Source organism: Nicrophorus vespilloides, unplaced genomic scaffold (genome assembly GCF_001412225.1).
Source record: "Nicrophorus vespilloides isolate i.1.1-1 unplaced genomic scaffold, Nicve_v1.0, whole genome shotgun sequence".
NCBI lineage: Eukaryota > Metazoa > Arthropoda > Insecta > Coleoptera > Silphidae > Nicrophorus > Nicrophorus vespilloides.
Genome location: NW_017096696.1, coordinates 23,229 through 48,048, shown reverse-complemented (window position 1 = coordinate 48,048; position 24,820 = coordinate 23,229). Strand labels below are relative to the sequence as shown.

At 32.7% G+C, this 24,820-nt stretch overlaps 2 protein-coding genes and 1 long non-coding RNA gene across 11 annotated transcripts; 2 read left to right on the top strand and 1 right to left on the bottom strand.

Moving 5' to 3' along the window:
- The first annotated feature begins 8 nt into the window (after positions 1 to 8).
- On the top strand, positions 9 to 18,601 carry LOC108557922 (CLIP-associating protein). 9 transcript variants are annotated; one of them, XM_017914653.1, is made up of 25 exons: positions 9 to 82; positions 151 to 239; positions 750 to 951; positions 10,292 to 10,569; positions 10,807 to 11,060; positions 11,117 to 11,251; positions 11,374 to 11,415; positions 11,535 to 11,686; positions 11,746 to 11,982; positions 12,044 to 12,300; positions 12,359 to 12,555; positions 13,020 to 13,112; positions 13,262 to 13,387; positions 13,552 to 13,575; positions 13,671 to 13,766; positions 13,827 to 14,125; positions 14,183 to 14,329; positions 15,253 to 15,315; positions 15,554 to 16,117; positions 16,178 to 16,451; positions 16,629 to 16,844; positions 16,908 to 17,058; positions 17,114 to 17,291; positions 17,348 to 17,551; positions 17,615 to 18,601. In XM_017914653.1, exons 3-25 carry the CDS (start codon positions 760 to 762, stop codon positions 17,813 to 17,815), a joined length of 4,380 nt encoding a protein of 1,459 aa, XP_017770142.1. In that variant the 5' UTR covers positions 9 to 82; positions 151 to 239; positions 750 to 759; the 3' UTR covers positions 17,816 to 18,601. The 9 variants fall into 9 exon arrangements, with proteins under 9 accessions (XP_017770142.1, XP_017770146.1, XP_017770144.1 ...); XM_017914657.1 differs by having other exon boundaries at positions 80 to 239; positions 16,695 to 16,844; XM_017914655.1 differs by lacking the exon at positions 11,374 to 11,415 and having other exon boundaries at positions 80 to 239.
- Positions 18,602 to 23,340: 4,739 nt separating this feature from the next.
- LOC108557921 lies at positions 23,341 to 23,686 on the top strand. Its single transcript, XR_001890880.1, has 3 exons — positions 23,341 to 23,375; positions 23,430 to 23,546; positions 23,595 to 23,686. It is a non-coding gene; the product is annotated as an uncharacterized LOC108557921 (long non-coding RNA).
- A 4-nt stretch (positions 23,687 to 23,690) lies between these two features.
- LOC108557920 (proteasome subunit beta type-4) lies at positions 23,691 to 24,731 on the bottom strand. The gene is made up of 4 exons (XM_017914652.1): positions 24,528 to 24,731; positions 24,267 to 24,473; positions 24,077 to 24,212; positions 23,691 to 24,023 (listed from the first exon to the last, which is right to left on the bottom strand). The coding sequence occupies exons 1-4, from the start codon at positions 24,647 to 24,649 to the stop codon at positions 23,721 to 23,723; spliced, it is 768 nt and encodes a 255-aa protein (XP_017770141.1). The 5' UTR covers positions 24,650 to 24,731; the 3' UTR covers positions 23,691 to 23,720.
- Between the last annotated feature and the right edge of the window lie 89 nt (positions 24,732 to 24,820).

Here is a 24,820-nt window from a genome sequence, read left to right as displayed (position 1 = left end):
TGCTTCTACAGTGGGTAAAGAAGATCGTTAAACCTACTTGACAATTTGACAATTCCTATATGGTCTATATGGTGCAATAAGGGTTCGTGTCCTGGCTAGTGTTGTCAAAAAGTAATATGGCTGATTGAGCTTTGGTGGAAATTGTTTCAGATCGTTCGTGAATTTGTGTGCGAAACAGTGTTTGTTTCTGTGTCCCCGTTAATAATTTACTGTCCATGTTAATAAGAACAATTTAATTGGTGAGTATTGCATTGGCCGGACGAGTTTCTGCCGCATGAACCGCCACTTGAATCTTATGCTTTCTTGAAGCGTTTTCGTGTCCCAGAGGATGCTAAGGCGGTTTATTTTTCTTGATTTTTTCGATCGTCTGCCGCATTTACTATCGGATTTACTGCCTGCCTTAAATTTACAATTCGCTGCATACAGGTTTCCCGAGTTTTCAATCATTATTTCAGCCCGTCCTTCAGATCTACCTTATTTGACAACCAGCAATTGTAACACATGATATTTTCACTTAGATTTCTGTTTGTAAATAATCCATGAAAACATTCAGATCCCTGCATCTGATATTCATCTGAAACATAATTCAAATGAGTTTGTATTCTATTGCAAACATGTTATATTGACCTTATCAATTAGATAAATTTTATTATTATTATCTTGCAACAATGATTATCTTTCCATGATAATGCACTAAGAATTCAAAGTGCTAGATGCTGGATCTGATTTTGTATATTTTTTTGTTTTAGTTAAGCCAAAATGGCATACAGATGTCCAACGGACTTGGATGAGTTCCTGCCCCATCTGCCTAAAGCAGACACAAAGTTCCGACAGCAGCTTGGTGTTGATCTGCTGGCTTTCTTAGCTGAACCATCTAATCCCATCACATGTCAGGATATTGGGCAACTTGTTGATGGGCTAATACCATGGATGCAGAGCAGTAATTATAAGGTAAACATCACATTGGTATTGCTTTAATGTAAAGAGGTTCTAGTTCTTGCCTGAAATGGCAATATGACCTTTCTTCTTGAACTCTTTATGGAGTTCATTCAATAACACAAATAAGATCATATTGTTACCTATGACGTCGTTATTATGAATATTTTTATACACATGCCTACATGGCACAATAAATGGTGCATTAACATTATGTCCACCTTTTCAATCTTTTTTTCTTGTATATATTGAAACGCGGTTTATCAAATTAGGTATGCTCTTTTAAAATGCATGTCTTTACTCTTTGGAAAGTTTTCAACGCCTGGTATTATATGAACAGTGATGGTAAGCGAAGAATTTAGGTGTGGTATATTATATTTAATTAAGAAAATTGAGAGTAATTTAGCTAAGTGGTGAGCCAATGCAGTAAACATACGCCAAATGAAACTGTAATTGTCTTTGTTTTTATCCTCGTTTGTGAACATTTTACAATTAATATTGGCTCACATTCGTTCTTTATTTATAAATAATAACAACAAATTACAACATAAAATTGTTATGTTATATTCATCACATCGCATATTCACGTGCTGCGATAAAAAATACATTCATTTAGGTCACTTCTCGCAACCGGCTTAAACTAAGGCCAAGGAATATGTTTCCAAACAATGTCTTATAGAAACAAAACCTGATTTGAGTTAATATGGCCGTATGGTTTCTTATTGTAAAAGATTTATTTTTCGATCGTGCATCAAACACATGTCTCTATCAAAAGTAACTTGCAAATGATTGTGTAAATATATGAGCAAACTTTAAAGGGTCACAGGGACATTTCAAGGTTAAGCGTTTCGCACGAAACAATGATCGAATTATATACGTACAATGCAACGAATTATAGTTAATTAATAACTATTTACTTTCAATAAATAAGATTAACACAAATACATAAAATTATTTTAAATTATGGATTTTATTAACATTAATATATAGATTGAATATAAATCTAATGGTGTAGAAATGTGAATAATTGAATTTGTTCTATTTTATCAATATATTTTTTAGAGCCAAATTTATTGTGAAGGTTTGAGAAGAAATAATGGTTGTTAAAATATTGAAAGATATATAACATTTAATCCTGATCATCTTTAAAGAGAAACATGGTAATCCTTTATTTTGAATGTGACTATTTGCGTTCAATATAGTAAATAGTTTGCATCTTGATTTTTTTTTACATAATTTTTTTTTTCTAAATGATACTCTGAATTGTTTCATTTATAATAACGTATACTATATTTCTTATAATAGACTTTCCATAGTCATTATGAACATGACTCATATTTAAACTCTCTCATAAGAGGTGTTTGCCCCCTAAATTATCTTTCTTTAAGATTTTTTAAATACTCAGAATCGTCATAAAAAGAATTTTAAGTGAATAGTAAAAGTGAAACGAAATTCTAAATTGCATAATGATGATTTAGTTTTATAGTAACAAGTGTTTCGGTCGTATAATTTTTAAACAATTTTATTTGTTGTTTTTTAATATTTTTATTAATCAAATATATTTTACTTGAATTGGGGTCGTTGTCCTTACGTAATCTGCAAATAGATTGTGATGCATACATATTTATTTTTACTATCATCTACAAGTTTGCAATTTTCTATAAATTGCTATTAATCAGATCATACGATTAATTTATTGTCAAATTGTACGTGAAATTAATTTTTCATATATTTTATAATTAAAAAAAACAAATAAATAATTCAATGATTTTAAATATATTATTAGTATTAAACTCCTTTTATTTAAATCTTTTTCTAATCAAAATTGTGGTTTCAAGTTTTTGAATCAAAGATCTGGTTAACCACACAATGATTTCATTTTAGACCTATTATTTTTTATTCTTTAGATTATAGCCATATGTTTATATTCCAATATAACAAAATTAGATTCAAGCTACATTCTGGATTTAGCTATTATTAATATATGCTAATAACAGTCAGTTAAGTTACCCAAATGGTCTTTTCTCTTAAGTAGATTGTATAAGACCAGATGTGTTCAACAACTACGTCATGGGTCTTTACATCAAGTTTGCATTACGATATTCTCAGTGGCTCAAATCCAAGAGCAACTTATCTTTGAAACTAGTCTTCTTTTTGATTTCATAGAACTTTATTTAATATATCTATTTTATACGAAAAAAAAAATGTAATATTGCGATGTATTTACCGGGAAAGTTTGTTGAATCGATACAACGAGACATTATAAATGCATGCTCGAACTGCACCGACTGGAACTTTTGGTTGATTGAATTACAGCTTATTCAATATATTTTGCCGATATTTATTGTTGGCTAAATATATTTGTTGCAAGATTGAGATACTTCACTATGTAATATTATTTATTAGATCGTACTTCGCGAGTACTGAGTTGTATCTTTTTCATTGAATACGGGCTGTCATTTTTTTTGCGCGTACATGCACGGCGCGCTATTCAAATTATGCAGAATAATGTTTCCTGGGTTCAGTTGGCTTATTTGCATACGCATTTGTATCATAATTGCTTATAATGGCTTTGATTCTGGACAATCAATTCGTTCATGATTTTATTGCATTTTGTATGAAGGAAGTATATAGAAACACTACGTATAACAATGGAAAATGCATCTGGCTAATAGACTTTGAAAGACTACCTCCGTAACTGCTCAAAAAAGTAGCGTGAGACGACAGTTTCTGTCAATGAGCATTGTATTGGAGTGCTCGCCTCGAGATTATACAAATAACGAAACATATTTGTTTAGACAGAATTATCTTTTTTTTTAATTGATGATGCGAATATATTATGCACGTTCGTTTACAAATTCTTGAATGCATAAAATATCCGTTAAGAAAATATGGCTGCACTTTAATATGTGCACACTTGAAGCTTAGAAGAAATGCGGTAATTTAGAAATCTTTATTATTATATATACAATATGAAATCTTTTTTATATTATTTTTAAGCACTGAATACAGTTGATGTAAAAATTGCAATGGAATATTCATGAACACGTAATACTGCATGCATTTTTAAGGTATTTACAAATTTGTTCCAACAGATCTCTTTTCAATTTTATTATATCTACTATGATTTGAGTTATAAAATTTCAACAAATAAATACAATTAAGAGTTAACTATAAAAAGTAATAAATAATACTTAAGGTTTTATGGAAAAAAATTTAAACAGTTACCATTAAAATTATTAACTACATATACTTGATGAGTACAATATTCTTGACTTACTTATTGCTTACTTTTCAATATACATGACTTAATTTTCTCTTAGCGACAGATTGTAAAAAAAAGTACACATTATAAATATATCTATATACATATTTGCATATGAACTACTCTCCGAGTAATGAGGATCATACATATTTAAGTAGCGTGACGCAATACCACATAAATAATCAAATCACAGTCGTTCGATTTTGCATAAGCATCTTACTGCTTGATTTTTCAACTGAAGCGCTTAATTGTATTGTTGTTAAAATATTCGTTGAAATTTGTTACAGCGTTTTTTGAATATGTTTTATTTGAACTAGTTTTCTATTTATTTTTAATTTAAAAATTGTTGGTTGTTTTCTCTGTATGTGGTTCGTATATTATTTATTGTTGTAACGGATAGAGCACATTTTTCTGTATACTTTTATATAACAAATTATAAGTACGTTCGAACGGAAAAGCACATAGGATTGAGCTTCATTTAATTTAATATCTAACTTGAAATGGAGAAATGTTAATTGTTAAAACATCGCCTTGTCATAGCCATCTGCCCATATTACCATTGTAGATAGGCATAGATGTTTGAAGAAATCTTTACGATTATGATGAAACAACCATGTGATGTAATTTAAAGGTTCTTTCAACAATTCGTGTGATATGTATTTATTTAAAAAAATAATGTATATAGAAATGTATTAATTAAATTAAACCATTAAGATGTTTAATAATAGGTTTATTGAATAATCAAACTATATTAGAAATAGTAGTGCAAATATAAAAAAGAGTAACAATCGTAAAGTTGGCAATGAGAAATCGAATACTCTAAAAATGGAATAATAACAACAAGTAAATTGCATAATTATTTTATCAAACTAAATTTTAAGAAGCAATCAAAATGAAGGAATAAATTAGAATTGAATACGATAGTAAATGTACTTAAATTCGGCCGAATGCCAATGAACGTATGTATCGTTCGTACGTTCATTTAAGTAGTTTATGCTGTGAAATTGGGTATTAAGCAATCCAGTGCTTCTTTGATATTGCTTTGTATTTATTGCTCAAAGCAACAAGATGTTGAGTATTCTAATAATAAAAAAAATTATTCCATATACAACAATATCCGATTTATCATGTTTAAATATAGCTTATTAATCTTAGGTCAGAGCTGACGTTCATCGTAACCAAAATTTCAATTTATTGCTGTTGGATATGTTCAGGTAATTCCCGCCTTTGTTTATTGCAGTGGAACGTCACTTAACGAGCATAATCCGTTCCAGAATTTCCGGATATTTACTCGTGTACTGAAACAATTTTCCCCATATAAAATAATGTAATATAATATGATAATACGCGGCATGGTATTATCATATTATTTTACATTATTTTATATGGAGAAAATTGTTTCACTATACGAGTAAATATCCAGAAATTCTGGAACGGATTATTCTCGTTAAGTGACGTTCCACTGCAGTTCAATAAGTACATTTGAAGCAGGTGGGTAGAAAATAATTAATATAATTTGAATAGTATATGCATAAATGCTTCATGTTTTACTATTAAAATGAATTAATGTACACAGTTCACAGTATAATTTTTGAGTAGTGAAAATAATTGCGTTAAAAGCTATAATATTCTGATAAATGAATCTGAAATCTCATCAAAACCTGGAAGTAACGAGGACTACATAATCCACGATTATATTTCGTATTTATAATTAAGCATGTGTACAAAACAAATAGAAAACATTGCATGAAACCGACGGAAGTGTGTTTGTATTATTTTTGTAATGGGATCAAGCGTTTGATGAATAACTAATCCCGTAGCAATTACTCGGATGTATTGCATTTTAAATGGGATCCTGTGCTCTTTCTCATTCCGTTTTACATGGAAATTGCGAGGTGCCAACGCGATAGGGGAAGTCACCTGAATGCGCAGGATTTCTGTCAATCAAAACATCATCGTCAGACTGTTTTACGCTCTAGTACTTCTCGACACACGATCAACGTTCAATTGAGTCAAAGGCGTAATTTATACTAATTAACTTTGCGTTGACCTCTAAGAAGACCTAGGCTTTACGTTGATCAGTGTTTTGTTGTATTTATTATATTCGGGAAGGTGAATCAGTAATAAATAATATAATTTTGGAATATCGATTAAAATACGTCCTCTATATAAGTGAGTTTATTATTATTATGTTTGTAATTAAATGTATATACTATTGAAAAGATAGCGTCTTCTTCATGTCTTTTTTTGTATTTACTAAGTTCTTAGTTTTATGATGTGATTAGTTTTCAATACACTCAAAAACTGAAATACAGTTTATTAATTTTCTGTGAATCAACGTGATTTTAAATGTAATTTAAAAGTCAACTTTAAATGTTATGTAAATACGCCTAAAATGACTTTTAATCCCATTTGTTGTATGTTATAGCAATATTAAAAAAAGTGAAAGTAATATTAATGTAATTAGGTAGTCAAAAATGCCTAAGTCAAATATTTTGCTTTATTTTTAATGTGATCAATGATAATTTGTAAAATATTTTTTCTCTGTTTATTCTTCTTGTAAAATAGTAGATCACTTTTGATTCCCGTTTACGAACTTGACCCATATCTTACGATAGTTGACAGACGTTGTTAAACTAATAGTTTCGCCGGGCGTAATACCCTTTTTGTCATAAACTTGAATACCTCGTTGTCTCGCCTCTAATCTCTGCGAGAAGCGAGCGCAATTGTCTTCAACAAATTTTAAGTTGTCTGGTGTTTAATAGTCAATGAATCAATATTTATAATACTAGGTGTTTATAGAGAAATTTTGAAAGATGACATTCACTTGTTCTTGCTTTCTACACGCAATAAAATTATCATAAGATGTGGGTTTTAGTTTTCCTTTCTAATATATTAATTTTGTAAAAAAGATAAGTAGACATTTTGATAATCTCTTGGATTTCTAAAAAATGATATTTTAATGTATCCTTATTCTAATCGAAAGATTTTGTATACAACAACTCGTATTGCATTTTTTGTAATCTCCATTGTATGCTGTGCATATATAAGAAAGGAGAAGATATTTCTAATTACTTCTAAATATGTTTATTTTTATGAATTGCAATAAACTCAAAAACATTGCATGCTAAAAAATATTACTGACTTAAGTTATATCAATATGTTCTTATTTTATTTTGAATGTTTTTTATTCTATATGTAAGAAAACAGTAGAAACAGTAATAACCGTTCCACACTCAAGTTATATGTGTACACTTTCTTTGTTTTTCTTTAACTTTTGTTATTTGTTATGATCGGGAAGTGTCCGTTCAAAACGTCACTGCACTTGCATAACTCCAAAGAAAGGCTTCGAATATGATAACGCAACGTGCGTAATCTATTTTCAATTTGTCGTCTCATTTTTATTCCTTTCTATCATTTGATTCGAATATTATGAGCATGATGCACACGGCATATGCTCCTTTCCTCGCGGATTTTCCATGGAAGAGATCTCGATGACGCCGATGGTGCTGAGCATATTCTTCGTCCGAAGCACGTTTCGTAGCAACGGGGATAAATGCACCGTGTTTTTATTTTCCGAAATGTCTCCTGTTTCCAAATAGATTCTTATTTATAGAGCAAAAGTCACAGAACTCATCCAGAACATATGTGCAATGCTCGCACTGCGAGTTGCTAGTGCATTACTTACCATTTAAGCTACCACCAGATTGCAGGTAGATTAATAGATATTATTTCACATAATTATTAAATATGTATCCTTTAATATAAATATTTACAATATATGTTTAACATCCATATAATGTTTTCCTTATTTAGTATTTACATTATCTGATGATGAAAGAAGATGAAAATACAGGGAGTCGAATTTTATGGATTTGCATACACACTTCAACTGTGAATACTTATTTTCCGTATATTTATATATTTGTGTTTCATTTTCTGGCATTATATACCAGGGGTTCTCAAATTGAGCGCACGGGCGCCGTTCTATACTACAGGACCGACGCGAAAATTCTGATATATTAACATAAAGTTTGTCCTGAGATAGATCAATGTTTTGATTTGGGGCGCCGCAGAATAATTCCGATATATTAAGGACACCGCAAACCGAAAAAGTTTGGGGAACACCTGTTATATACTAATATTATACTTTTGGCGTTTGGTTAATTTGCATTCCCTTTGTTACACGTTGCGGAAAAATGCATGGAAAACGGATTAGTTGTTTGTTTTATAGAAAGTAGCTGCAGGGCAGTGGATACTGAACTACTCTTTCTTTCTTTTGGTAGTTTTATTTTACCTTTCTTCCTGTGTTTATATTATCATTATTGTGAATATATTTTATATACGTATTTGTTTGTGGCAAACGGGTTTTCTCGTTGCTCTAAAAATAAAAGCGGATTCGAAGCACACGAAACTTCCTACATTCGAGAATTACATAATTCGAAACAAATTGCAGCAGTTGGATATAGGTAGGTCGTATAGGCATGTACATAAGATTGGATTTATACTAAGCACAGTCGGAAGTCACCATCTCAATTGAGCCTAATTCACTAGGAGTTCTCTCTACGAGTCCTTGGATGGATGATGTCACCATTTGTTTCAGCAATCACACACACAATTAATCAATTACACGAGTAACTGAATCCAATCTTCTCGGCATTTAACAATAAAATGAAAAACTACCTATATAGTCAAATCGAAATTATCACATATTACACAATAATTACTTTCTTATTAGATGTACATTCCTCGAAAAGCAGATTTATTTCATTTAATCACCTTTTTATTTCAGATTTAAGTAAGACCTTCAATCTATGAAATGGCAGTATAATCAAATTTATTTATAATCTGCTATGTATTACTTCAACTTTTTTTATATGAATCAAATTACTATTCGTCAATATGTTATTTTTTATGGCGTCAAATTGTTTATCTGACTGATCCAGGAATTACAAAGATAAATATTGAAATAGGCGTTAATACTTGTAACTTTAATTATATTTTTTTTTAATTTAATTTATTGATTTTACTAAATTTATGTATAATGTAGAAACAGAAATATGAAATATTTATTTTAATTTGATTTAAATCACCTATTTTATCATAGTTCAATTTTTTATGCAGAATATTTAAGATACTATTAATACATAACTGTAATTGTAAGTGAGACAACAGTTGACCGATAAATCTGGCATAGATATTTCAAATGTTTAATGTAAAATTGTTTTGCAATTTTAATTATTCGATTGGATGGAGATATTGTAAGTTATTCGTGACTAATAAAGCAATACTTTTATGGCTGTTCTGCCCACATTTTGCCAGGTAGTCAGTCGCTATATGTGTGTGTCCCACTGAGCAATGCGAGAGCAACCATTTTTCTTTTCCTTCTTGCGCTTTTAACATTTAACATTGGGAAACAATTGCACCAGGTGCCCGATCAGTTTACTCCCATTTTTTCGGTGTTCCGGGAGTCCATGATTCCCACAACTCGGCGACATCCGCGTTTCGACAAGAGTGAGATATTTAGTGCCGTTTGTTAAACTAAATAATAATTAGGTGAGAAATGTAAATTTTTATTTTTTTTTTAAATTTATTGATATAAATCTCTCCGGCCCTATTTCTACCTCTTTCGGGTTTAACAGCCACCACAATTTTTTGTTGATTTTTCGGAATTGAACCAACGACCTTTCGTATCAGATTTTCGTGATACAGACGACCTTAGCCACACGGCTACGGCCGCCCTAAATGTAGATTTTTAAAATTCAAAACAATACAATTTTTATTACTTTATTAACATTATAAATATGATATTTGTTTGATTTATGTAAAATTTGTATTGGAACTTTGAAAATGATATGCTATGATACTTTTTCCTAGGTTAACCTACTTATTATATTTAAAAGGTCTATGCATTAAACTTGAATTAACTTTTTGAAGTAGTTGTTAATAATTAAAGAATGGATTACGCCATATGTAATTTAAGGGAGCCGCGCCTCTGGTAAATAACATATGCAATAAATAGCAATAATAATTATTCATAGTTGATCGATTCTCAAATTGGTTTTAATGTTCATTTTGCTATTGTTGTAGGTGTCCAGCAATGGAATCGAGATTATGACTTATCTGGTTGATAGGCTAGGCTACGACTTCCGACCGTACCTTCAAACCGTGCTACCCTGCGTGATAGATAGATTGGGAGACGCGCGCGATACCGTGCGAGAGAAAGCCCAGCTGCTGATTCTGAAGCTTCTGGAACGAGAGGTCATCACGCCGCAAGCACTTCTCGAAAAGCTGACCCCTGGATTTACGCACAAGAACGCCAAGATTCGGGAGGAGGTCCTTAGATGTCTTGTGAATACTATCAATGAGTAAGAGTATACCGTTTATTTATCTATAACGACCCGGGCTTTGTTAGGAGACCGTCTAACATTTAACACTGACTTTGGCATTTTGACAACTTGACTTAAGTTCATTTATTAAAAATAGAAGCAAACTTATTTTTAAGTTGTGCATCCTCGTTGCAAGTCTCCCCCCGTAGTAGTCAGTTGCACCAAGAAGTGTAGTATTCGATTGAATTTCAAGTGCGATAATTCTCATTATTTCAGACATGGTGCACAGTCCGTAACTTTGAGCAAGTTTATACCGCATATAGTTAAATTGATTTCGGATCCTACGTCGACCGTAAGGGACACCGCTTTTATTACCATCGTCGATCTTTATAAGCACGTAGGAGATAAGCTGAAGATTGACATTCAGAAGAGGAACTTAGTGCCGGCTGCACGATTGCCGGCGTTGCTAGCGCGCTTCGACGAAGTCAAAGCTTCCGGAGAACTTCTTCCAACGAGCAAATCAATTGACAGTGAGTCTCAGAACATAATTAGCCGAAAAATGAAGCTTACTCTATTCTATTTTCAGTTGGGACAGATGATGTAGACAAATTGGTCATGCCAAAGCCTATAGTTCCTGTACGAAAAACCGCATTGGGGTCTGCGATGAAGCGTAGTACTTCAAATTCGCGAAGCGTTGCCTCCAATCCTGGAAGCAACTCCGGTAATAAATCGCATAACATTTTTTTTTGTTATTAACATATTTTGCTCTAACTTTACGCTTTTTTTTATATTTTCGCTTATTTTAATTTTTGATATTAATTTTATTTTCGGCATGACATATAGTTCCAGTTAGCAGATCCGTTTCAATCCGCAAGAATTGCGTCTGTAAGTTATGTTTTAATACTTCTGCTTCTATCCCTTCTTCTTTATACACATTTTTTGTCAATTTTCTAAATAATTTCTGTTTGCTTATTATGTGTATTAATTATATTATGTTGTTGTAGCTGGTGCTGTTGATGAAGAACTATTCATTAAATATTTCGACGAAGTGCCTCAGTTGCAGCTGTTTTCCCATAGGGAAGTCAATGATCACATGAAATCCATTCAAGATATCATCTCCGATACAAATAAGGATTGGAATAAACGCACTGATGCAGTAAGAAGCAGTGGTATCTTGCATTACAGTCATTTAACTTGTTTTTCTCTCTTTTTCAGTTAAAGAAATTACGTTCGCTTGTTATAGCCGGTGCAACAAATTACGATGATTTCCATACGAATCTCAGGAGTATGGAGTATGCGCTACAGGCGACCATTAAAGATCTGCGTTCGCAGGTCGTCAGAGAGGCTTGCATCTCGATCGCCTTTTTAGCCCAGAGCTTGGGGAACAGATTCGACCACGCTGCCGAATGTCTTCTGAACAATCTAATTAATCTGATCCAAAATTCGGCCAAAGTATTTAAACCATTCATAACTCGAAGAATTCCATTTTCATTTACATATTTGTTTTATTCAGATCATTTCCACGTCCGGTGTAACTTGCCTGAGATTCATAATCCAGTACACACAAGGTCCGAGACTGATTCCTATTATCACGTCTAATCAGCAGAACTCCAAGAGCAAGGATATTCGTCGCAGCTGCTGCGAGTTTCTCGATTACATATTGAGCAATTGGCAGACCAATCCTTTGGAAAAGCACATCGCCATTTTGCAGGAATCCGTGAAGAAAGGTATTGCCGATGCGGACCCGGAAGCTCGCGTTATCTCCAGAAAGTAAGTAATCTCTTCTCATAAGTTTCAATTAGATTTTATAGTTTTATTTGTATTGTAGAGCATTTAGAGGTTTTCGAGATCACTTCCCGGAACAGGCAGAGGTGCTTCTTCAATCCCTTGAGCCCACGTACAGGAAAGCACTCCAAGGGGAACTGTGTTTATCCAGTAGCTCATCTAGTGGAAGTTTGGCGCAAACCGGAAACTTGAGAACGCCCAGGCAGTACCGAGCACCGATGTCGACGCAAAGTTCTACAGGTAATCTTTGATTTATCTGCACCTTGTACAATCGATATTAATAAACGCAAAGTCCTTTTATTTACAAAAAAAAAAGAAGTAATTTTCTGTGTGATTTTTAAAGATTGCACGTTTGATGCGAGTTCTTTATGTAACGTGTATTTCGTAGAAACCGGTTAAACAAGTTTTTTTTTCTCTATATGTATATGGAGAAAAAAAATAGTAGAAAACTATAAACCTATTATAGAATACTGTAATAATATGCTATCGTTATACAATTCCTTATTTAGACACGGACGGTAATTTACATGAAAAACAATGCAAATACGATTTAGATATGTTATGTCTCGCAATTTCTTTAACTTTGTTCTTTGTGTATATAATCATTGTCTTTTTCTGTTCGTTGATTCGTCCATAATCTAACACAAATCGAGATTGCTTGTTATTTTTGTTCCTTCATTGCTGCTTTCGGATGCTCTATTTAGGCAGCACAGAGAATCTCAGTGGCGGCCTTCAAAGGGCCCCTTCTCTGCCGAGGAGCTACAGCAGACAGCGGAGCGGAATTCCCGTGCTTTCTAGTATGTAGCTTCAAGTGCTTCAACAACACCAATCATATTGTAATCCTCACCGACTTTCCATAATTTAAGCGACACAAAAAAACTAATTTTCTATTCAGATGTATCTTCTTTGTCCTTCAACAAACTAATGGGAATTGAAATTATTGTAGATAGCGGCAAGAAGGGATTCAGAAGCAACTCGGCGATCGATCTTCAAGCAGCGCAGAGGGCCAAGACAAGGGCACAGTATTCGGCAATGGCCCGGCAGAAAATCAGTTCAGGAACGGCGAGTTTACGTGAGTCCAAATGAATTTAATTAAGAATATATGCACTGCTTGATTAAAGTTAATTGCACTAATTTTGGAACGAGTTTTGTAGTTTAGCAGTTCGTAGATTAACCCAGCAAAACGTATTGAATAATCTAAATTAACTCCAATTATTTTCCATTTCATGTCTTTAGCTGGTGGAGAGAATGCACAGCAAGGTATTATGACTAAACTGCCTTTCTTTTAACATAATGCATACATTTGGATGTCAATTTGAATCCTATATCTATACTTGTAATTTTAAAATTTATAGCGCGCCCGCGGAAGACGCACGACGTTGTTTCAATGCAATCGCCTGAGAGAACAGGCCGTACGAGGAGCAGGAATCAAGGCGTTTCGCATTCGCAACGTGAGTCAAAATTGCATTTCCAATTACACAGTTTGGTAATACTAATGTTTATCTGTGTAGCAACGAGTCGGTCTGGATCTCCTAGTTCTCGACTACCTTACCTATATGGAAGGACTCATAACATGGACAGCACAGATAACAGTCCAAGGCCGAGGAGGATTTCATCTGGTATACCGAGATCCACTGCCGGATCCAGAGACACTTCAAGGGAGGCCAGTCCTACAAGAGTTTCCACTTTGAGTAGATTCAGGAGAAGCAGCAGTGACAGACCGCCTATGAGTCCGTCTTCTAGACCGGTGATGGCCCAGAAGATTCTTCAACAAAGTCGCGAAGCTGAAAGCGCACTTGCGGATGCTTTGGTAAGTAACCTGCTTGTACATTTATCTCAACAGCTTTTATTAATCTTAAACTTTCAGAGCTTCGATCAGGGCGATTCAATTGACTATCACAATCGAAATTTGCGATCTTCGACTTTACGCTCATTGGACAATCATTCTGACGATTCTGAGACTTCCAGCGTGTGCTCCGAGAGATCGTTTGATTCATACAGAAGGCCGAGCGATGTAAGTATACTCTATCAATTATCTTGCATTAATACAGTCAGTACCTACAGTAGTTTTAAAATATTCGCATGTGCAATTAAAGTACGCATTTCATTACTTCTGCTTGCTTCTTATCCATTTAAATTGTAATTACCTTTTTTGCTTTCTGTAAATTACACTTTTTTTATTAAAACTTACAATATACAGTTAAAATACTGGATACTATATTTTTATTAGAAAAATGCAAAAGAAAATATTTACCTTAAACTATCTAATAACTATTCTATTGTTGTATACCAAGTATACTTTTTCTCTATAAATCTGTAGTCTACATTTTTTGAATAGAACTAATGGTTATAGTGATTTATACTTAGATATTAATAATAATATTCTTATATTGAAAGTAGGAAGTATCCAAAAGAACAAATAATGAATATGATACATATTTTATGATTTAACTCTTTGAGGGGCCAAAAATTCCTAAATTTCTAGAATCAACAAATTTCTAGACAACTTAATCAGACAGCTACGTCAACAGAATCAACATCAACCTACCAAACAGAGGATAATTCCTCTTTCCTTGACATTTCTTAGAAAATTATTTAGAAAAAGACGGAACATTGCGAATCCGAACGACCATCAAAGAGTTAAAAATGATTAGTGCTTTTTTAATTCTTTCTTTTTTTATATAAATTACTGATTATGATAACTTCGACATTAACTAGTAATATTAAAAAAAAAAGTTTAATTTAGTTACAATTTTAAGTGAATAAATTTGTTATTTTGCTTGTTTGTTTGAGAAAATATACTCAAATTAACTGCATTTTTATTAATAATAAGTATTGCAACATTTAATTAATTAGAGCGTATATAGATCTATTACTTTGTTTAGTTTTTAATTGGTGTGGCTTGTGCTAATTGTTAAATGTTACTCTCTGTACCAGTCATACTCTTGGAGTGGTTCACAGCAGCGATTAAGTAGCAGGGAACTGTGGGAACCCTGCCATGTAAGTATAGCTTATACAGCTTACAAATTTTATAACTCAAAATTGAATGTGAATTACAGAAAAAAATGCATTTCAAGTACAAATTCAACAAACAATTACTCTTGTTAGTGTTAAATGATTTTTTTTAGTTATTTGTTTAGTTTATCCTGTAGTTTGACTTTGATATTGTATGCATTACTTTCAAAAAGTAATATTTTTAGAAAGGATGATGCTGATAATTATTGTTTGTATTATGCAGGATATTAATGAAATAATTGTATACTGTGCGAGCACAATATGGCAGGAAAGGAAGGATGGTCTGGTATCCTTGAGAATTTACCTAAGCAATGGTAACCTGTTGAGTCCAGGTGAACTGAAGCACATAACCGAAATCTTCACCAAAATGTTCATGGATTCGCATACGAAAGGCCTGAGCGTCTTCCTCGATACGATAAACGAACTGATTAGAAAACATAAGCAAGAATTACATGATTGGCTGTATGTATTACTGCAGAGAATATTCTACAAGATGGGTACTGATCTTCTGATGTCCGCCCAGACGAAGTTAAATAACACTCTGGACAATGTCAAAAAGAGTTTTCCGATACAGCTGCAACTCAATTATGTGTACAAGTTCTTGGTAGATGTAGCACAGACGCCCAACACCAAAGTTAAAGTGGCCGTATTGAATTTCTTGACATCCCTATGTCATGTCACCGAGCCAGGGCAGTCGATCAACATGCCTCCGGCGAATCAAGCCCTTTTAAAAATTATCAATTACGCCCAGGACATAAAGTCTATCGATATTAGGAACGCAGCTAAGGTAACTGATGTTACTGTCAAAAATCCGTGACAATTTATCAACTGACGAATTCACTTACAGAATTGCATCGTGGCTTTGTGGAATTGCAACACGCCGCAAGTTACAATGATGCTGGCTGACTTCCCCAAAGAACAACAAGATGTAGCCTCAAGCATCGTTCACAGTCACATGCGAAAAAATTCTTCAGGAAGCGATATCGGCAGTCCGGGTATAAAAGCCCTATCGCCGAGTACCGCGACCGCAAAACACAACGACACTATGAACCACGAGGATATCTACAAGAGCCTGCAGAGAACCACGGCTGAAATCCAAAATTATAGTTATGAAACGTTAGGTAAGTCCATTCTCATTTTTTTTATTTAAATATTAAGATCGTTCCGCGCGTCGCGATTTATACCCATTAAAAAAAATAATTGTAATTCATTTGATTGGCTGTGCTTGGATTAAATTAGAGGAAGTGTTGACGTTGTTAAATTTGAAGTTCAATAAAAGTATTTCAAATCGTCTACAGGTTCAAAATTGGACCGTGATAGAGATACAACATCACAAGACTCAGGTATATCTCAAATGTCTATAGGTAATGACATAAAGACTGAAATACTGGCCATCGAGGAAAAGATGGATGAGATTCACATCGGTGCCTCGTACACCGCTAGACTTACCAGCGGTACTCATTCGTCCATCAACGGAGTCAACGACAACAATTCAAATGGTTACGATCAAATGGGTAAGTAGCCATCATCCATCATATTCCGTATATTTAACACTTGCTTTACATGCTTGCTTTCAGAAAATTTAAAAGAAGATGAACTGGTCACGAACATATTAGAATATTGCTTAATTGATAATCCTTTAGCAAATAAGACTAAGCGTAAACTACTCGAAAAGTTGATAATCGTTATTAAACAAGGAAACGTGGAATCGATTATACTTAACTTCAAGTAAGTAGATGGATATTTTTTTAAAGTGAATATTTTTATGATACACAATTTTTAGGAAATTATTGCGGATACTCATCGATACTTTGAGTCAGAAAGATGTGAAGTCGCAAGTTATAGTGCTTCAGATTTTAACAGAAATATTTAAGAATCCCAAATTGGAGCCGTGCTGGCAGAAGTTTATCGAACTGTTGACACTGAGAGTCCTAGAGGCTTACCTGGATGAAAGTAGAGAGGTAAATTGATAGAAAATGGAAAAGTCTTACGTTCTCTCATGATTAATTTTGTGCAGGTGGTGAAGACAGCGGACGCAACTGCAGCAGCGATGAGTGTATTTCCGTTCGACACCCTCGTGAATACGTTATCGCCGCTGATACAAACTAGCACTTATCCTAAAATTGACGGTTCGATAAAAATGCTGACCAAAATGATCGATGTGCACCAGGCAGACATTACGGACGAACATTTGACCATAATTATGCCAGGATTAGTTAAGGTATTGTATTTGCAATTTATTAATGCAAAGAGATAGTTGCTTAACTTATATTTTTGTTTATAGGCGAACGAGAATGAAGAGAGTTCCGTGCGGAAGAGCGCCGTATTTTGCATGGTGGCGCTTCACAGAGCCGTGGGCGAGGAGCGTCTAGCGCAGCACATAGTTTCCTTAACGGGATCGAAGTTGAAGCTGCTAAGATTATATATCGAGAAGGAGGAAAATAAGTTAGTATCGAAAAATACTCGCAATTTGAACGCCAGCTAGTGCCGTCGGCGTCCGGTAAATGTTATTAAAACATGTTTGATTATGTTTATTTATAACGCTGCTCAGATAATTATTTTTAATTACAATATTGTTCATCGGTTTTATTAATTGCATTTCTTCACTGCCAGAATAGTAAGGGGGGAAGGGGAAGTTTTGACTTTGCGGTAGATGATTTGAGAACGAGGAGTTTATATGGTCAATATATTGCAAAGATGCTCGTTATCTGATTAATAAATTATGATTATTTAGGTGGGTGGTGTGTTTTGGTGGAAAACTGAAGTTTACTCTAATTGTTTTGTTAAATGTAAATTTATGCTTTCTAAATTGAAAACAAACAAAACAACAACAAATGCTGATCATCGATTCGTCAGTGTACGTTGTTATATATATATATAAATATTATTTTTGCAATTAAATTGTTATTTTTTTTGTTCAATTGCGATGCACGTCGAGTGCTTTGAGAAAACAAATGAAATGCTTTAAATGTAAATCTTTACGGCAATTTGTTTGTCTTGTAATATACAGTTATTAGGGGTTTTTATTTTTATCGCGATGCGATATATACTTGTTCGACGTGAAATAAGTATATAAACGTACTTGATTCTCTGGATGGTCTAATCGACATTTGTGAAACTGAAAAAAAAATCTTTGCACATACGTAATTTCTTCGTTTTCTCGTTCGTCGATGATAATTCATGTAATTGGCAATTAGAATAATGTTTTTATGAGATTGTTGCTAATAAAATTAGCAAAAAAAGTGTTGTATAAACTATATAAGGCAGTTATAAAAAAACGCAAAGAAATTGGAAATGCATTTCATATATTTATTGAGCAGTGTTTGAAACATTACATTTTTTTATATAATTATAAACTCCTTATTTCGCATATCTTTTAACTAACACACCTAACTTATTAATATTTATTTTTGTTTTATTCAGAAGAAATCTGTCGCGAACCTAATAACTACTCCTACTTTGTATATACCGAAAACGTCTATTTTTGCTCTCTCTTTATTCCCTTATAAAAGAATATTTTATGCTTTCAAAACGTTATTTTATTTTTGTTAGTAATAATAAAGTGCCATTTTTTTATTTTTTTTTTATTAATTATTTAATTTAGCTTTCTCTGAAAAGTATATTTGTAAATATTTGTTTTAAGAATCGCACAATAACCAATGGAAGTATTTTTGTTTGTTTGTTTAATTTTAACAACTAGTCATATAAAATTTCATTTGCAGAGTTTTTATCCGCTATTTTCGACTTGCATGAATGAGGAAGGAAAAATATTGTATTGTGCGATTAGTTTCTGCGACGATTGAAATCTATTAAATTTGCCGTTTTCTCTATTAATTTCTTGTTATGTAGCACTTCTGATGTATTGCAATTTTAATGGCCGAACGAGCTTTTAAGTTGAGGTAGCTGTAAATATATGTTTTCATGATTTAAAAGAAATAATAACAGGGAAAATTATTGTGCATTCAGTCTTAATTTCGCATCTGAAGAGTAATCGTTTCTTTTTGTAATCTCTAAGTGAATTATATATATATGCGTGGGAAAAGTATGCCAAATAATGTGTATTTTTATATGTTGTGCTATATGTTGGTATCCTTTTTGACATGTTTCTGTTTGATAACACTATATTGTTTGTTTTTTTAATAGATCTGTATATATGGTAGCATTTTTTTAAATTGCTGAATTATGAGAATTTAAACACCTTAAAAACTACGTTTTCTCTTTTTGCTTAGCAATTTGTTATATTTATGTGCTACTCATACGTTTATATATACAAATATATATCTAACCATAATTTCTTTATGTAATTATAATATATTGTAATAAAAATAAATGCATACAAAAGTAACACGTTTTAGAAGTTAATAAATAATTGTTAAAAGTTTTTTGAAAATATTTTCATTTGAAATACCACCATCTATTTTCTGTTATATGAACTATTTTTGATACCTGTGGCCGGTGACCAAAGACATGTTTGTGTGGCGTGCCCTCGCAACTTTGGAAATCGAGTGGCGCCTCCTACAGTGCTGCTGATGGAACCTTACACCAAAATAAAGCTACATATCTGATGGGTCTATATCGCAAGCCCGACAACCGAAAGACCGTCTATTGAAATCCCGACGATCCCGACTCGAATGTTATTGTAGAATTTTATAATAATGAAAGACACTGTCGGGATTTTGATATAGTCGGGATTTTGACATAGTCGGGATTTTGAGCCAGCCGGGATTTCGATAGACGAGATTTCGGTTGTCGGGCTTGCGATTTCCACCACTGAGGATATGTAGCTTTGTGATGTATTTTTGCTTATTATTTATGATTTAACCAATACTTACGATACAATACCTACATTTAATAAATTAATAACTGTACCTTATATAAATATAGTGATATAGAATGAAAGGATTAATTATTCAACATTTGTTAATGCCTGAAATGTAAATTGAAGACATTAAAATGTGATATAATGGAAATAGTGAAGAAATACAATATTGCATAGACTCTACACTGTAGAGTAGTAGATTTAATAAATATTGTTAATATTATTGGTATAAATGTATAAACATATGTTTGGGAATTACATCTGATTCTGTTCTTTATACCAATTTTTCTTGTTTAAAAATTAGTTTCATAACAATCTACAGACTAAACTGAAGCATTGTCTTATGCAGTCTTATGAATTAAACTTATTTCAGAACTATATTTTTTTTGCATTGTTTAGAAATTATTCAAATGAAATAATTATAATTTTTCTGAACATTATTGTTGGTTTTATAAAGATTTATATGTTAATAATAGTAAAATTGTTTGGAATTTCATAACAATTTTTTAAATTATTTGGTGCTTGGCGCCTCCTAAAGTGCTACCGGTGTACTAAGAATTCGATGACTGCGCCACATTAGTGGGCCATACAATAAATCTTTCATGACTTGTGAATTCATTCCTGTTGCATTAAACATAACCTTATTTTATTTGAAATATTCAAACGTTTAAGTGTAAATAAATAGTTTTTAATTTGTTTTATATTTAATAATAAGCATGGAAGATACACCAGGAATTAGTATGTTCCAAACAGGCAGCATCAATTTACAAAATGTGTTACAAAATCAGGAGGACGAGGATTTGGAAGAGCAAATGAGAATTCAGGAAGAGGTAATTCTACAAAAAAAAAGATAATTGAATATTTTATTTAAATAAGAACAGGTGAAAAATGCTTTAGAAAATGGCTTAGGTGAATTTAACTATGATGATGAGAGTACAGTAAATTCCTCTACAAACATCTCAACACATGATTGCAACTTTGAGCAAAAATATAGAGATGTGGATATGGAGAATCAGCTTAAGGTATTATACGAAGTTAGGGTTGAAGAAATTAAAAATCTCACAATCCAATTGGATGCACTTAAAATGGAAACTAATGGAGAAAAGGAAGCTTTATTGAAAAAATTCATGTTGGCTGAGGCTGAAAAGGAAAGTGCTCAATTATCACTAAAACAAGCACAGGAACTATTAAGTAAATTATATTATTAATTTCATCTTCATATATTTAAACTTCCTGTTTTTAGTTTCCAAGACTGAGCACATCTCCAGATTAAGTAGTACTCTTGAAACACAGCAGAAATCAATTAATCAACTTGAATTTAGTTTAGAGACTATTAAAAGTGAGCGGGATTCTCTGAAGCACACCAACATTGATCTGACTGATCAACTGACTATAATGCACAAGGGGACTAGCACTAAGACTGTATCAGATAGACAATTGCAAGAGCAGCATCATGTTGAAATTACAAAGATACATCATAATTTAGATGTTGCAATACATAAGGTTGAAAGGCTGGAACAGGAAAAGGCTGAATTGCAAGGGTTGCTTGAAAGTAAAATACACCAGAAAGATGAGCTGATGGTGGAAAAAAGTGATATTATAAACAAGCTGTATCTTGATTTGGAAGAATCTCAGGCTCAGAATAGAAAATTTTTGCAGTTATCTAATGCTTTAGCTCTAGAAAACAAAAATTTGAAGGAAACTGCTTGTGGTAAGATATTTGTCTATTATAATTGATATATTTTTTTGAAAAAATTATTTGCGTATTTCTTTAAGATATTGATGTAATGAATAAGGTTCAGATGGGGTTGAGCGATAAAACGGAAATGATCAAAGTTCTCCAAAAGGAATTAGATAAAGCAAATGATATAAACTCCAAACAATTGGTCGAATTTGAAAGTTTGCAACATAATTATTCCGAAATTCACAGGAAATGTACAGCCATAGAAAACGAATTTGAACACGAAAAGGTTTTTATTACATAAATAATATGTAACATATATTGCAATTGGCTATTTGTTTTAGAATGAAAAAAGCAAAGTTATCTCAAAGAATGAAATTTTGGAGAACAATTTGAAAATTCAATTTGAGGATATCAAGAAACTCAATGAGAAAATATTACATTACGGGTAAAATATTCGTAAAATCTACAAGTTTTCCTTAATATATTTGGTTTTTCTTTTTAGAAATTTGGAAATGCAGAATGAAATTTTATTAAAACGTATAGATTCACTTCAGGTACTTTTGATGGAAAACGAAAAGTTATCTTCAAAAGAACGTTCTATGCAAGTCTCTCAGTTAATGAATAGTTTTTGTGAACAGACTGACTTATATAAAGGTAGGTTGTATTTTTTATCGTCGTGCCAATGAATACTTTAATGCTTATTTTAAGATGAAAATATTAAATTGCATGAACAATTGAAATTAGCCAATGATGAATTGAGGTATTTAAATGAAAAGGTAAATGAATATGAGGATACTGTTAGACATTTGCAAGAAAGGTCTTTTTTGGTGAAAGAAAAAGAGAAAATCATCGAGAACCTCAAAGAAACGGCGTCCAAATTCGAGAAAGTTATTATGGAACAGAAGCATCGACCGAAATGTGTCTCGATTTCAACAAATACTGAAAATGTTGCAGAATTTGGTGAATGTAATATAGTTTTAAGCTTTCCTCGTATTTTTTCGAGTTAATGGAATCTTTATAGGTAATGAGGAAATGTTACAAGCTCAATATGAGACTGAACTGATTCAAAAGGAAATTCTAATTAGGCAAGAGCTGCAGAAAGAATTCCACGCGAAATTAGAGAAGTTCTATAAAGAGAAATGCTGCAATTGCTTGAATCTTGAAACGCAACTGCTCCATATAGATTCTATGCTAAAGGAAAAAATACAAGAGATTGAGATTACCAAGAATGGAACGGTAGAGCGAAAAGATGAAATTGCGTGCTTGGAATGCGTGAATTTAAGAAATCGTTTGAAGCGTACAGAGGAGGTTTTGGAAAAACTTAATTTACAGTTGAAAGCCTCAAAGGATGACAGAAAGGAGGAAATGGACTTCATAGCTAGGATGCTTGATGAATGGCAGGCTAACTTCAGGATCCTAGAAGAAAAAAATATTGATTTGGTTAGCAAGTTGCAAATTAGTAATAATGTTTGCCAAGGACTTGAAAATAAACTTAGGGAAGTCGATAATCAGTTAATTATATCATTGCAAAAAGAGACTGAGGTACAGTTCAAATAATTTAATGAAGTGAAGAACCTAAATTAATATTAATTTTAGAATTTATTGGTGCAGACGAATCGCAAAACTATGTTAAATTTAACTATGAAACATAAAAATAAAATCACCCAGCTGAGGAAAAAGGTTGACGATATTTCTAAACGACGCGACGAAGAGGTGATTATTTTAACATATTCATGCACAAATTATATTAATTATTTTCAGGTCAAAAATATAGAGTCACTTTACAATTTAAATCAACAATCAATGCAGAAGATGTTAAGAAGTTAACTGTTTATTAAAAAATAATTGAAGAGAAAATAAATTTAAAGTTTATATATTATTAATAAATTAATTAATCATATGTGCCAAATTCCAGTTCTGTTGAATTTCAAGAGGTCCTTGAATATCAGTTCCATCCTTGTTTATAACAGCCACTTGGTATTTGGGGAAACTCCTTGCATCTCTGTAGAAGAGCACTTCCATGCATTTGTGGATCAAAGCCCTTGCTTCCTCCTCAGTTGGAGATGGATTTGCTTCCAGAGCAGACCTCAAGATTGGCAATGCCATGTAAGCACCATAACCAGTGCAAATTGCGTTATCCTCAAAAGCAGTACCCAATTTATCAACGCTACCCAAAAATGGAACACCATCCTGAAAATTGCATTTTGCAGAAAGGTTATTTACAAACAGCAAATTCACTTTACCTGTAAACCACCAACAACAAAGGTGTTCCAAAATGGATCAAATTTACTGCGACGATTGTACATGACCCTAGTCAACCAACAATACATAGACTTTGGTTTGATTTTGAAGCCATCATCCAAGCATTCCTCATCAACACTAAAACATCAATAAATATTATAGTATTGAACTTATTCCAATTAGAATATTTACATTTTCTGTTCAATTACGTCTTTGACATATTGGTAGTCTCCATAATCGCCACCAGCCCCAAGAATGATATTATCGTTAACTTTCAAGACTCTGGGACAATTCCTGAACCTAGCCAAGGATCCGTAAGAACCAAGAATGTCTCCGGCAATAATCACGCCACCGTTGAACTTCATAGCTACAATAGATGTAGCTGTGGTGATCGGAGTCCTGAAATTAATTTTGTTATTTTGCAAAATCACTTAGATTTTAGGTTATACTTACTGGGAACGTTGCGAACCGTTCGTTCCGTGAGTTTTTGTTCCCGGAAAGTTGTAGATAGCACCTGGAGCCGGTCCATTATGCCAGAAAGGCTTAGCGGTGAATTGATCCACTCCGTTATACATTTTATTGACTATTTGACGATCTTAAATTATGACTACAAAAAAGCTCTGAAAACACTGCTGACAATGACTGACAATGACTTTATATTTCTCAATAATGAAGTGAGTTGAAATCACAAAGCTACTGCCAATATGAGAAAAACAAATTAATATCTAAAACGAATATTGGTTTGA